The 16427-nt window shown below is 33.8% G+C and overlaps 1 protein-coding gene across 2 annotated transcripts in view; it reads left to right on the top strand.

Moving 5' to 3' along the window:
• LOC149797615 (protein mono-ADP-ribosyltransferase PARP14-like) overlaps positions 1-16427 on the top strand; it is an 89988-nt gene that overhangs the window by 43388 nt on the left and 30173 nt on the right. For both annotated transcript variants that reach the window (XM_089962495.1, XM_089962496.1), the window contains 2 exons: positions 3772-3999; positions 16112-16342. In XM_089962495.1, coding sequence (XP_089818621.1) covers positions 3772-3999; positions 16112-16342 — 459 coding nt within the window. The remainder of the gene's footprint in view (positions 1-3771; positions 4000-16111; positions 16343-16427) is intronic.

The raw sequence follows: 16427 nt of genomic DNA, 5'->3' as shown, positions 1-16427 counted from the left end.
TATTACGTCCATTATACTATCCATATATTACATCTATTATCCTATCCATATATTATATGTTATACTATCCATATATTATATCCATTATGCTATCCATATATTATATCCATTATACTATCCATATATTATATCCATTACACTATCCATATATTACATCCATTATACTATCCATATATTATATCCATTATACTATCCATATATTACATCCATTATACTATCAATATATTACATCCATTATACTATCAATATATTATATGTTATGCTATCCATATATTACATCCATTATACTATCCATATATTATATCCATTATACTATCCATATATTACATCCATTATACTATCCATATATTACATCCATTATACTATCAATATATTATATCTGTTATGCTATCCATATATTATATCTGTTATGCTATCCACATATTATATCCATTATGCTATCCATATATTATATCTGTTATACTATCCATATATTATATCCATTATACTATCCATATATTATATCCATTATACTATCCATATAAAATAAGCGTGTTAACAAACAAGAAAATATTTATTGGACTTGATAAATTCAAACAGAAAACAACTGCTCTGCTGAAATTCTTTGAATGATTTGCATTCTTACAAAGGAATACGTGTAGTTGACACATTAACGTACATGTACACCAGTAAGTAACTTAAAAATATTTTTTATATATCCAAAATTCATTCAAAAAGTTAGATTTTGCCTGAATATCTTTCACAAAATCCCATTTGGCCACAATATTGACATATATAACATATGTCAAACATAAGCTTAAAGGAACATCAATATTTTTGTAATATTCCAAATTAATTCGTGACATATTTAACTGTTTTGTACAATAAATAATAATAGTTTTAGTTATTTTGTCAGTATAAAGGAAATTATGCTGTTAATATCATTAAATCCTTTGCTCATGAAAACTAACAAAGTACTGGTACAGTGAAAAAGTACCATGGTACATACTACTAGAAAAAATACCACAGTACAACTTTATATTGATAATACTGCACACCTCTAATGAAAATGTTGCAAACATAAAATTAACTGGCAGCATGTAGATCAACAGCATGTGTGAGTAGATAATATTTATTTGTTTATGCAGTATTATCCATTATTTGAAATTTGTATCAGTTTTTGTCATCAGTAATCATCAAAATGAATCTATTAGTTATCATCAGTTTGAATCTGTACCATCTGACCTTATCAGTACTGGCCATTAGTAATCATCAACCTGAATATATGAGTAATCATCAGCATGAATCTGTTAGTAATCATCAACATGAATCTGTACCATCTGACCTTATTAGTACTGGCCATCAGTAATCATCAACATGAATATATGAGTAATCATCAACATGAATCTGTTAGTAATCATCAGTTTGAATCTGTACCATCTGACCTTATTAGTACTGGCCATCAGTAATCATCAACATGAATATATGAGTAATCATCAACATGAATCTGTTAGTAATCATCAGTTTGAATCTGTACCATCTGACCTTATCAGTACTGGCCATCAGTAATCATCAACATGAATATATGAGTAATCATCAACATGAATCTGTTAGTGATCATCAACATGAATCTGTACGATCTGACCTTATTAGTACTGGCCATCAGCAATCATCAGCATGAATATATGAGTAATCATCAGCATGAATCTATTAGTAATCATCAACATGAATCAGTACCATCTGACCTTATCAGTACTGGCCATCAGTAATCATCAACATGAATATATGAGTAATCATCAGCATGATTCTATTAGTAATCATCAGCATGAATCTTTTAGTAATCATCAACATGAATCTGTACCATCTGTCTGTGTCAGTGTTTGCCATCAGTAGTCATCAACATGAATATATCAGTAATCAACATTAATCTGTACCATCTGTCTGTATCAGTGTTTGCCATCAGTAATTATCAATATAAATCTGTACCATTTCACTGCATCAGGTCTGGCCATCAGTAATCATCAACGTGAATCTGTACCATCTGACTATATCAGTGTTTGCTGGAATGATTTACCTTCTGCTGTGTTCAACTAGCATAACTACATTTTTAAAATCTATGTTAGCAGTGAATAAACTCTTGAGTGCAAACCATAAACTGTAATACAAATGCATCAGCTATTCACAGCAAGCAAACTTTTAAGTTCACAGGCCCACTGAGTCAGCAAATAATCAAAAAATGCAGATAAAAATGCATATGCAAACAAAACATATTGTCCAAAATCTGTTAGAAGCCAGCAGTAGTGTCCAGAATCTTGTCCCCTTATCATATCCGAACTGCCAAGTATCTAACTCAACTAAACCAGTTGTTATATTCCACCTCTCTCCGTTCCCTACCTTAATGCCTGAAGGTGGAATCAATTAAACTGCATCAGACCAGAAATTATAATATGGGTATTATTCCTGTTTGTAATAATTTAGTGTCCTCTAGTAGCCAGTGAAGAGAGGTGGAAAATAATGACTGGATTATTTAGATCAATTATTTTCTTTCATTTTTGCACAAAAATAAGGTTGAGTTAGATAAATGTTTTAAACAGGTACAATGGAGCATATACAGGTAAATTGTTTACATTGTAAAGGCTTGTCTTCCATTTTGAATTTTCAATATTGCTCTGGATATTTGTACTGAAATGGCTCATTAGTACTGTCCTTGTTTTGAATGTATCTGATTGGCTGTCTAGTACAGACTGTGTGTGATGTACTTTTTAGGCATGGAGCATTCAGCCTCACATGTCTGGGATGGAGGATGTTGAACTATTCTAGTTACTAAGTACCAGAAGTCTGTGCATTGTGACATCCTACTCTTTTGTTTCTGGTTTTGGTCTTTGTAACTTAAACTCAATCTCAGCAGGCTAAATAATTCTGTGAAGAAATTAGGCAATGGCATTCATTTCATTCCAAACAGTTGAAAGAATTGAAATGGCTGAGGTTTGATTAGTTGAAATAAATCATGTACTGTTCTTCATGAAAAAACAAATTTAAAAATTGATTGACCCACACCATTTTGTCAAAGGAATGAACATCTTTAAAATTAAAGCAGTCAAAGCTCACCAGGATTCTAAAATGCAGTGCATTTCTCTTTTAAAAGCTGCATTCAAACCAGTGGCAACTCAATGCTTATTCATGTTAAAACAAGCAGAATATGAAAAACTGGTTATGAAATATAGAACTGCACATACACTAGCAAAAACTGTGATCTGAGCTTCATACCATTATGCAACCATGTCGCTTAGACAAAGCAAAAAGCCTGGAAGTTGGTCCAAACTACATGAGTGACAAGGTAACAGCCACTGCCATAGCTAATATTGTCACACAAAGTGTAGTAAAAGGTGGACATCCAGATTTTGCATTTGGACAATTGATGGTACAACTGACTGCAATAGTGATGACCTAGAAAACATACATGTTAGAATATGCAGTCAGGTCTTCAAGATACTTGGTGTGAAGACCATTAGGAAAGAGAAACTAGTAGGATTTACAGCTGAGGGTGCATCAAACAAAATTAAAAGTGTATTTTTTATATGCTATCACCTCTAACAACAACACAAATTTGAAAAAGAAATATAACAGAAAAGGAAATATACATGTTGCTGAAAATTATTCAAATTGTACAAAAAAAAAATTTATTATATCTTATTGATATTTTTTTATTGAAATGTCAGTGATATTACAATCACAAAATATCACTATATAGGTATACTTTCTTACTCATCATATTTTCCTTATGAAATTTAGGCAAATGTATTGGTCAGTAGTGGACCATCAGACCTTCAGTTGAGTAATGGCAGACTGTCCAGTTCTCTGCTTGAGAAGGCAGGTTCAGAGCTTCAGGATGAGTGTGATGAGAAGTACCCTAATGGCATCCAACATGGAGAGGTGGCTGTAACTAATGGATACAAACTGCATTGTAAAAAAGTCTACCATGGAACTCTGCCATCCTGGGATGAAACATCAGATAAAAAGGTTTTTGATCATCTTGATACATCATACATAATTTATTTTGTATTGGTAGTATTTTCCAGTCATGGTCTTCACTATAGTAACATGTAGCTGGGGATAGAACAGTTTGTTTTACACTTTACCACAATACTGGTCATGGTTATTGGCATTTGATGTCAAATTCAAGCTCAATTTTTTTTCATAGTGCATCTGTTTGTGAGCATGATATATTGTTTTAAATAATTCTTTGTCCTTTTATGGTGCAGTATCAATGTTATATTATGGATTCTGTTTCTCCTGTTCTTTCCCTGTTTCTCTTATTTCTTTCCACATTCTTTTTCCTGCTGACTGCACCTTTGTTGTGTAATTATTTCCTGTTGTTTTGGTTTAATGTCAGTGTTGTACCTCTTGATTCTGTTTCTTCATATGGTGCCTGTTCCACAACTCACCATCGATTTTGTTGTAATCTCTTGTAAAAACTTTGGGAAAGATTGTTAGTTCTCTGACGTGTTTTTCCATGCACTGCAAGGGCTCTTTCTGCTTCATTGTTTCACATTTGGTAGGTACATATCCTGTGTTATGACAAATGTTACATTTTAAATGGAAAACACCCTTTATACTAGGTGTTTGCCAGAAATCCATGCAGATAAAAAAAGGTCGTCATGTTCTTTGCCTGATCGTTATCTATTTCCATTATCCTTACTTATATCTTCACTTGATATTCAGCATACATACCCCGTCTTGCTGCATATATTTTTGTATTGTATTTTTGTTCTTGTCTTTTTAACTGAGGCTTCTAAAGTGATTTCTTGAGGTAGGTTCATGATGTGTAGCTTCTAGGTCTTCTTCTTGATTGTCTTCATTATTGGTGTTGGATCCTTGATTCAAGTTTTTTGTCCTGTATTTTCAATGGTTCTGTGAGGCAGGGTTGGGTTTGAATCTTTGGGTCATAGTAGGACATTTCCGGAGTTCCACACTTTGTTTGGAGCCGGTGCTTGGCCTATCAAATTAGGAATTGTTAGAAATGCTGAGACATCTGGCATGGTAACAATGGTCTCTTTTCCAAGTTGCTCTCCCACAGCAGAATTTGACATGACACATCACCCAAGCTATTGTCAAGCAATTATGTAATCTCTAAATGTTTGTCATTTGTCTCTGACTGCCTTACATTTAAATTGCATCTGTATGAGCCATATGCCCTGAGGATAGGTTAAACTGAGCTCAGAGCGGGACTGTTTACCTTTCATAAATACTACAAATTATAGGAATATATTGTGGTGGTCAAGAAATATAGGGGCTTTTTTGTAAAAAAAAAACTTTGAGGCTAAGATTCCAGAATACTATTTTTTCTAAATATGATCATATCCATGGAGGGGATGGGGGTGTCCAAAACCGTGTTTTTAGTTTGACATTACACGTCATTATGGAAGGTAAAATATGGTTTACAGATCCTAATAATTAAAACAATGATTATAAAGTTGTATTGGACATGGGTCTATCTTAATTCCCGTTTTTAACTAATTGGCAGGTGTGGCAAAATAACTGTGTATGAATTTGGCACACAGATCATAAACAGTGTAGAATAATTGTTACATACATGTGGAGGGTAGTGGAAGTGTTTCCAGATCAGATCAGTTAATTTAATGTAAAAATGTATACTGATTTAATTATTTATGATGGATTGTCACATTTTTATTCAAACAATATGATGAAATCTAACAGGTGTTAGAGATAGGAACCTGTCTGAGTTAGGCAAGACTATTCCCTTGTCCCTAATTCAGCTGAACCAGTATATGGATCTTAAGTTGTGGAGCAGATAAGGATTGGCCATTGGGAGTAGTTAGGCAGGGGTCTCAAACTGAAACCACCCTAATGGTCACATGAGGGCATTTTCTATGGCCCAAAGGGCTGCACCACCTTTTTTTTATATCTCTCATAACACTTTGTGATGCCAGTCATTTTGCGTGCCACATGATACTGCTAATGGCAGACTACATGATGCCTGCAGGCTGCTTGTTTGAGACCCCATGGTTAAAATTAGTAATACACAATATTATACCACTGATAGTTCATTTCCAATGTACAATTATGCTGAAGAAGCCTTAACTCAACCAAAAAAATATACTTTCCAGTCAAAATATTGGCTAGATATTTTTATCTCAAAGAATAATTTTCAGTTGTTATTTATTGTAATGTGGAAAATGTTTGGCCACGACACTGTCTCATACTCAAATAAGAATGTGACCTTGCAAACATTCTTTAAGAATTTTACATTCCATATCATTAAGACAAGATAGATATTCAATTATGTGATGTCCTTGAATGCCTATATAGAAAGCTTATTATATAAGGTCCTTCATACCTGTCAACTTTTCAAAAGCCAAGTAATCAGATTGAATAAAAATTTTAGGGAGATTGGGACCTAAAATTGGGAGTGTTTTGGCAGCATTTTTTAAGTGTCATTTTCACTAAATATTGACTGATCTTCCGGGTTCAGTGTGTGAAATTCTCAAAGGATGCACAATTTCATCCTATGATGTGCCTTATTTTCTGCTCAGATGTGGCCAAGCCTCACAATTGCTAAAGATTAGGCTTAAGTTAACAAGGAAGAAAGCCAATATGACTAATTAACAGTTAATCTGTCTCATTGCCCCTCTAACATAATTCAAAGAAACCTTATTCTACAGTGTGTGTAAATGTAAGCACCAGCAATCGATTGCAAATAAACGAGGCCATATTTTGTTGTTAATAACATTGCCTAAAGTGTGTGAATTCATCTTAACAGTTCAAACCTGCAGTCTCAAGCTACTGTACATGTGGCATCTATTTCGTCCAAGTTTAATATCCCACCTTATTTCCTTATAGTCAGTTCATAAGGCTTTTAACGCTGATCATGGAATAACAGATTCATTCTGAATTAGTTTTTTGGGGAATATATACCACATGGTATTTTCCTTTCCTTCTTTAAATTTGTGCAGATGTGTGTGATTTGGATTTTTAAAGTAGCTTTAAAAAAAATTCAGTCATATCGCTTCATTGTCTGCAGTATGGCACTTTATAGTGATGCCTAGCACTGGGGTATCATGCCGCAGACATGTAGCATGATGTCCCACCCAATCATATTATCCTGACACCAGGCTAACCAGTCCTAACACTAACCTGAGCACCAAGCGAGGCAGCTATCTAAGGACCATTTTTGTAAGTCTTTGGTATGACTCGGCCGGAGATTGACCCCACAACCTCCCGCATCTGAGGCGGACGCTATATATATATATATATATATATATATATATATATATATATATATATATATATATATATGGTACATTTATGCCAGGTGTTAACTCATGTAAGTTTCTTTGGTGGGAATGGATGTGCTATTTTGCTTGTAGAGAAATTTACAGGCATTCATAGTGATCATTCTTGGGATTAAAACTAGTTGCTGATAATTTTATTGTTGTGGTTTATTCTTTGATTTTAGTCTTGTTGTTGGGATAAAAGAAAACTTCATAAATTAACATGAACAATGTTAAAACTTATATCTGTCCATGGTTACCTTTCAGTTGTTGCTATGACAATCAATGGTGAGAACTGCTCAGAGGATAATGTAGCATGATCAGGACTGTATAATGTTTATTCAGGTTAGGGGTATATTTTGTGGTGGTAAAGGAAGGTCTCTTAATTTCTCTCCCTGTTTTTTAATTTTGTTTCTAAAATAATTATTTTTAGTCTGATGTGTTATGGCAGGTATGAAATTTATTTGTGAAATTATGACCGAATACATAACCAAGTTCAATGGTCGCTGGGAATTACTATATACACATTACTACTGTTACTATGAAGTTCTTAACCTATGGTTTTGTATTTATTTTGAAATCCAGCAAAAATTAAGATAACTTTTTTTCTTGTAGAATGTTTTTTATTATTATTCAGCCTTAAGTGGACAAGCAAAATGAGTATATAAAAAGAAGGTAAATACATTTGTATGGGAAAATATAAACTTGTGTTTTTGAGTAATAGTGCACTACAAAAATCGTATGGTATTGCTCAGAAAGACTTGTTCATTTTTTCCCATACAAATGCAGTATCAATGTAGCAGCTAATGAAATATATTTTGTATACTAAGTGAAACTGAACAGCAGATCAAATCATGGATTTCTATTTTGAGGTTTCATTTTAACAAATGTTTAAATAATACGATAGAAATGACTAATATACTGTATTGCATAAATATGTGAAAAATATTTAACTTTGCTAAACAGTTTCCAGCGATTATGAATTTGTATTCATTCCTTTCACTTTAATTGGTTGATTAATTAGTATATTTTAGAGGTTCCCAGTGAAACAGTGTGCTTATTATTGAGCACACTTGAGAATTTGTAAATGAGTATATTTTAGAGGTCCCCAATGAGTTCTTGAGAAAGTATGCATAAGTAAATGAAAACAGGATAAAGCTACTACCTCAGCAGTTAGGAAATGGTGACATTTCATTTCGAGTGCAAATTACAGACAGTTTAATTACTGCTGGAAATGTAGTCGAAATTCAAGTACAATTTTGAAGTGTGGATCAGTTTTTGGAACCCATCTTAATTCTGATTAGCAGAAATAACTAAGAAAGTACATTTTGAGGAAATTCAAGATGCAAAATGGTATTAAAGTATATTCATTGTCAGTTATTACCAGCTAAAGATGATATGTTTCTGTCCTGTCATGTGCATGAACATCGTTTGAGGGACCCAAGCTATTTTACATGATCTATATGATTTCCATCACTATTATAAATCCAAACATTATCTACAGAAAGTTAAATGGGGAAAATTGCAATGAAGCTGCAGTGCGATAGCCCATGTTGCCAGTGGAAATAAGACATTTTCATTGTTTTGGCTTATTGTGTCTGAGGCTCATGTTTTTTGTACCAAAACTTGCTTTTGTCAGTTGCATTTTTTAAAAGTCTTGTATAGAATTACTTATAACATTGTACAAATATAAGGGAGACGGGATAGCCCTTAAACATAAAATGGGACATATCTAAGGGAGATGGGATATTGACTGTAAAATGGGACATATCTAAGGGAGACAGGATAGCTCTTGAACATAAAATAGGACATATCTAAAGGAGACAAGATATTGAACATAAAATGGGACATATCTAAGGGAGATGGGTTAGCCCTTGAACATAAAATGGGACATATCTAAGGGAGATGGGTTAGCCCTTAAACGTAAAGTGGGACATATCTAAGGGAGACAGGATATTGAATGTAAAATGGGACATTTCTAAGGGAGATGGGATAGCCCTTGAACGTACAATGGGACATATCTAAGAGAGATGGGTTATTGAACATAAAATGGGACATATTTAAGGTAGATGGGATATTGAACATAAAATGGGGCATGTCTAAAGGAGACTGGATATTGAACATAAAATGGGACATATCTGAGGGAAACAGTATTGCCCTTGGCCTTAATTTGCCTCTCTATTCTAATTTTACAGACCTTTGAGAGCATGGGTCATAGTCTGAATCATTCTGCAATTTGCAAATGAAAATGTCTACTCAGTAACTGTTAAAATGATCAGTATTGTCTGTCTCACGATTGTTGTGGACATAGTGGATATAATGTTCATATGCTTGCTTGATTGAAAGTTTCCTTTTTGACTCAGAGAACTCATCCACATTGTCAATTTTTACTTTCAAATGGACTAAACAGCTTGTTCAGTTCATCCACTGACAAATCTAATAATTCAGTTTGGCAGGTGTCGTGCAGCATGAAGCAGTTCAGTATGGAAAAATACTGAACAATTTGGACAGTGTAGTTGGTGTTATTGTTGGCTGTTCATGAAAAATGAAATTTAATCGGATGATGATGTTATTGTTGTTGTTTTTGTAGGGTTTAACGCCATTTCTCAGCACACGATAGGCTATACATGGTGGCCAGTATTAATGGTGGAGGAAGAACCCGGGAAAACCCCGGAAAGAACCACCGACCCACGAGAAGCTACTGGCAAGCTTTCTCACATACCCACATTGGCTGAATCTGAGACTCAAACCCATGCAGACAGAGGTGAGATGGCAGTGATCCATAACGGAGAGTGCTTTAGACCACTCGGCCACTCTGGGCCCCTGGACAATGTAAAGTTAAGGGAGAAAGCAATGAGCATATAATAATCTTTTTTATTTAATGAAACACAGCTTTCTTTGCAGACTTATTTTACATAAAGCAAATAAATGAGATTTAGTGGGTGTGACTGAATTTGAATTAATACAGAAAGATTCCAGAAATTCAGGGTGACCTACTGAAATCAGTATTAGGAATCTCTCATAGCTAGTTTCTCCAGTATGAACAAAAGTCAATTTTTCTTTTCTTTATTGCTTTTATTCACTTCATCAGGAAATCCAGATAAGTGGTGTGGTGGATGTTGTCAGATGGTTTGGCCCCCCGTCCTCCTCCACCCACCCTTTTAAAATGGTACATTTTAGATGAAATACAGAAATATTAACTTTTTGAAGTACAATGAACCACCACTTCAAAGCAAATCTAAAAAAATCCTGCATCTTCCCCTGCTTCTTGTATGGCTGCCCTAGGTACTGTACCATCCAATGTAATAGATTAAAATTAAGCAACCTATGTACACTATGTAACCATTTTAGTGGGGTAAAGGGCTGGATTTCTTGCCCTTAAATATCATGAAACAATAAACTTGCTCTGCATGATTTATAAAGAAAAGTACCAGTCGTATCCATTGTACTAGTTGAACAAAATGCACCTTGAGGTATAAGAAACCACAATATTATCCTGACTGGAAGGATATCTCAATTCATCTCCCCCCCACTCAAATAGTCGATAATGTGTCATCAGCAGAAGTTTATGTTGACTATGTTATACGTTCAGTTAATAGTGTTGCATTTTACTCTTAACCGGAATGTGAAAATTAGTCAATTTTCACAAAATTGTAAAACGGCTCTCTGTTAGAAGAAAAAAGCCCTAAGAAAAACATGAATGTGATAACAAGTTTGTATATAATTTGGTAATCATTTCACCCTATTGTCAGTGCTGTATTAAATAAATACTGATCTGCAAAATTGTCATCTGAATGGTTATGTGGCAAAAAATTATATGGTTATCTCATTTCAATTAATAAATTGTGAGGACAGAGCTGCACAGCAACAAAATTAAGTACCCTGTGACCTGCAGGCTGGCATAACACAACTTAATCTTGATTTATTGACCAACATGTTAACTCCATGACCTTTATTTACTACAGTAATTGCCAGAGTTGTAACATCAGTTGTTGCACACATATTTGATGAAATGAAAAATATTTTGACTAACTGTTCAAACTCACCTTTAGACTGTTTGAAAATGAAGCTTCCATGGTAGATGTGTTTTCGCAGTACTCAGTCTCCAGACTGTGAACAAAATACCCACCAATAAATAACTCAGTACTAATGGCCTATCAGTACTGATCAGATGATGCTGATGTGAATGAAGATATATAATCCTGAGAAAACTTGAAACACTTGTTTCATAACATGTGTAGTTAACAGCATTTGGCAGAAATTTCTGCAGAAAGCATCTGACTGCTCCAAATTTCTTGTCTAGCTGCTCTTGCCTTTAACTATATGAGGCAGACATCAGACGTGTGAGTGATCTCAGGCCCATTTGAACCTTCTGTTGATAATGCTGGTTGTATATAGAATTTACTTTGTTTACTCTAATATTAATACATTAGTTTGGTTTGGTTTTCTCTGGTGAAAAGGCCGATACATGTAAGGATGAATAAATGGTTCAGACTCAATGTTTTTCACTGCATTCTTTATTTTATAACATCAAACTGTAAAGTATTTGCTACTTTATGTCAGCCCACTAGTTTAAAGGTATCATGGCCATAATAAAGTTCATTATACACCTCTCCCTTATTAACTTGCACACATTAGGTTCCAAAAAACCAGACAACATTATACAGTGAAGGCACAAGTTACTAATGGACAACTGAAACGTTAAGAAGGGAATGCTATTGTGGCTAGACACTGACAATGAGAAGACTGGGATGGAAGTGGGGTGGGATGGGAAAACTGTTTAATTGTTTCATACTCATTTTTTGTTCACATTTGGAATAATTGTCAATAAAATTCTTTTTCTTATATATAATTGTTTGCTTTCTGAATAAATTACCCTTATTTTCAAGATTACCAACTTCCAAACTTACTGTAAGATATTTTAGCACACAACATGTATAACTCAGAAAACATTATGTATTATATCACTGCTTTTTGCACATGAATGTGAATTTATCTGAGTGTTAATTTTTCGAGTCATAAAAAGCAAAATTTTCTTTTTTCAAAACCCCTGTACTTTTAATTCATGAAACAACATTTGCACTTGCTTCCTATGCTATCTCTGATCATATTTGCATACTTTAATTATGCTTCCTACATGAATATATTTATAACAGTATTCAGTTAGTCATTTGAAATGAGTTGGATATTATGTATGCCATAGATTACTAATATAAGGTCCAAAAACAAGGACTCACATTCTGTATTCATCAAAGAATGGTGAGTTTGAGCTGCTTAAAGTGCATTAGCATTATAAAACATTGTTTCATTTATCAAGACCAATTTTAATAAATTTAGATATGTTTCATATATTTAAATTCTTTAAAAGAAATCATACAGTGTCACTCTAATTGGCCTAAATCTCCACAAGAGTTGTTTTGGAAGTAACAGTGACCCGCCAAGAAGGTTTACAATTTGCTTATGAAATCTCAACAATGCACTGGGACAATGTACATACTTTTGAAATCTCAACAATGCACTGGGATAATGTACATACTTACAAAATCTCAACAATGCATTGAGACAATGGACATACTTATGAAATCTCAGCAATGCATTGGGACAATGTACATACTTATGAAATCTCAACAAATGCATTGGGACAATGTACATATTGATGAAATCTCAACAATGCATTGAGACAATGTATTTATGAAATCTCAACAATGCACTGGGATAATGTACATACTTACGAAATCTCAGCAATGCATTGGGACAGTGTACATACTTATGAAATCTCAACAAATGCATTGGAACAATGTACATATTGATGAAATCTCAACAATGCATTGAGACAATGTATTTATGAAATCTCAACAATGCACTGGGATAATGTACATATTGATGAAATCTCAACAATGCATTGAGACAATGTATTTATGAAATCTCAACAATGCACTGGGATAATGTACATATTGATGAAATCTCAACAATGCATTGAGACAATGTATTTATGAAATCTCAACAATGCACTGGGATAATGTACATACTTACAAAATCTCAGCAATGCATTGGGACAGTGTACATACTTATGAAATCTCAACAAATGCATTGGAACAATGTACATATTGATGAAATCTCAACAATGCATTGAGACAATGTATTTATGAAATCTCAACAATGCACTGGGACAATGTACATATTGATGAAATCTCAACAATGCCTTGAGACAATGTATTTATGAAATCTCAACAATGCACTGGGATAATGTACATACTTACGAAATCTCAGCAATGCATTGGGACAGTGTACATACTTATGAAATCTCAACAAATGCATTGGAACAATGTACATATTGATGAAATCTCAACAATGCATTGAGACAATGTATTTATGAAATCTCAACAATGCACTGGGATAATGTACATACTTACAAAATCTCAACAATGCATTGGGACAATGTACATACTTATGAAATCTCAGCAATGCATTGGGACAATGTACATACTTACGAAATCTCAGCAATGCATTGGGACAGTGTACATACTTATGAAATCTCAACAATGCATTGAGACAATGTATTTTTGAAATCTCAACAATGCACTGGGATAATGTACATACTTATAAAATCTCAACAATGCATTGGGACAATGTACATTCTTATGAAATCTCAACAATGCACTGGGATAATGTACATACTTACAAAATCTCAACAATGCGTTGAGACAATGTACATACTTACAAAATCTCAACAATGCACTGGGATAATGTACATACTTATGAAATCTCAACAGTGCATTGAGACAATGTATATACTTACGAAATCTCAACAATGCATTGAGACAATGCACATATTGATGAAATCTCAACAATGCATTGGGATAATGTACACACTTATAAAATCTCAACAATGCATTGGGACAATGTACATACTTATGAAATCTCAACAATGCACTGGGATAATGTACATACTTATAAAATCTCAACAATGCACTGGGACAATGTACATATTTATGAAATCTCAACAACGCATTGGGACGATGTACAGAACCTGTGTGCACCGATGTTGAAAAATATATAGTTTTTAGATCTACAGGCTATAAAACTGCAGAGATATTTATGACTCTAACATTGTCATTCAGAAACATAATGTTTAATTTTTCAGACTGTCAAACTGTCCCTAATGAAGAAGTTAATGTGGTACATTGGATTTACTTCATCCATTTAAGGGTGTGGTACATGTCCCAATGAGTTAATTCAAAACAGATGAGTATCTTGCAAGAGAGTCATTCTCTAAGATCTGTTTTGAAACAAGCACTCTAGGAAATTGGTGTAATGGTTGCCATTTGTGAGAAATAAAGCAACTACAGGATGTTTGGCAGCTTGTTGCATGAAATTACTCAGGTTCTGAATCATGACATGTATGCAAATGAGAATAAACACCAGTAAAGGTCACTGAAGAGATGAAAAATTCCCTTTTCATACATGATTATTTCTGTAACTTTACGTAATTAAAATACGTTTAGGCAACACATGTCTTATTTCTCTTCTCCAAAATCTTTCTCTTTGGTATTACTGGAGAATCTAAGTGGATTGCATGTTTTAAGTTAATACACACATGATATAGAATGCTGTCTTTATTTTGAGTGCTTTTGTAAGAAACTAGTTTTTGAACTTTGACAAAAAGTCAGCATAGCTTCTGATTATTTTCATTTTTCTTGAAGTAGTTGTATTTGACATAACTGGAATATTCAGTGCATGTGACTTTTCCCAGCTGGATCACTCCTGTTTTTTTTGCCATCTAATGCAAAAGCTCAGAACTTGATAAAAATTGTATTTTCTCCTTCAGCTTTCATTCTGTTTTCTATTGAATGCAAATAACATGCTTTGCTAATCTCCAGAATAAATTGAGAGTAAATATGAATTCTGTATTAGGAAATACAATAGGGTGTACCAGTAATAACAGCTGAGTGGCTCAAATTGTGTAGTGATGCATTCAAATCAAGTGTATAGAAATTAACAGGTCCAGTTAGCACTGACTTGAACTTTGGTCAGTTGCTATAATTAACAAATACATTAGTCCATTGCTATAACTGACAAGTGTATTGGTTCATTGCTATAATTGACAAGTGTATTGGTCAATTGCTTTATTTAACAAATACATTAGTACATTGCTATAATTGACAAGTGTATTGGTCTAATGCTATAATTGACACGTATATTGGTTCATTGCTATAATTGACAAGTGTATTGGTCAATTGCTTTATTTAACAAATACATTGGTCCGTTACTATAATTGACAAGTGTATTGGTCTAATGCTATAATTGACAAGTGTAGTGGTCCGTTGCTGTAATTGACAAGTATATTGGTCCAGTACTGTAATTGACAAGTGTAGTGGTCCATTGCTGTAATTGACAAGTGTATTGGTCCAGTGCGATAATTGGCAAGTGTATTGGTCCATTGCTGTAATTGACAAGTGTATTGGTCCATTGCTATAATTGGCAAGTATATTGGTCCATTGCTGTAATTGGCAAGTCTATTGGTCCAGTACTGTAATTGACAAGTGTACTGGTCCAATCCTGTAATTCAGTATATTCATCCCTGACAATAATGCCATTTAGGGGAGCCATGAGAACGTACTGCATTGTATGCAAGGTCACTTTATATTGGGGTACATTACATGGAAATATAGAGTTTTACTGATGTAATGAGAAGGTAAATGATACCAATGACATATTAGAGAACATGCTATATTGAGGTACTTTATAGCAAGGGACTAATTAATGTATTGATTAGCTTATATATTGCCATAATGAGAAATCCAGTATATGTTAACTTTTATATTTATAAACAATTTCAGGAGTTGGATATATTTATTGGTGAATGCCTCAGGTTGGCAAACAGGTATGAGGTGAAGTCCATTGCCTTCCCAGCCTTGGGAACAGGTGCCCTTAAATATCCAGCCAAACACTCAGCAATTGCACTTCACAGGTGTATTGAAACCTTTGTCAAAGATAATCCTACCTCCAGTATCAAACAGATCAACATTGTGATCTATAATGAAGGAACCAATTGGGAAAGAATAAAACAGGTAAAGTTTCACACACAAAAATAATTTGAAATGCAGTTGTGAAAAAGATGGGTGTACAATCTGTGTCTCTATTAAAACAAAAGTA

The sequence above is a fragment of the Sinohyriopsis cumingii genome, chromosome 6, assembly GCF_028554795.1.
Source record: "Sinohyriopsis cumingii isolate HCF-2022 chromosome 6, ASM2855479v2, whole genome shotgun sequence".
NCBI lineage: Eukaryota > Metazoa > Mollusca > Bivalvia > Unionida > Unionidae > Sinohyriopsis > Sinohyriopsis cumingii.
The sequence above is the reverse complement of the archived record's forward strand: the minus strand, read 5'-3'. Positions and strand labels throughout refer to the sequence as shown.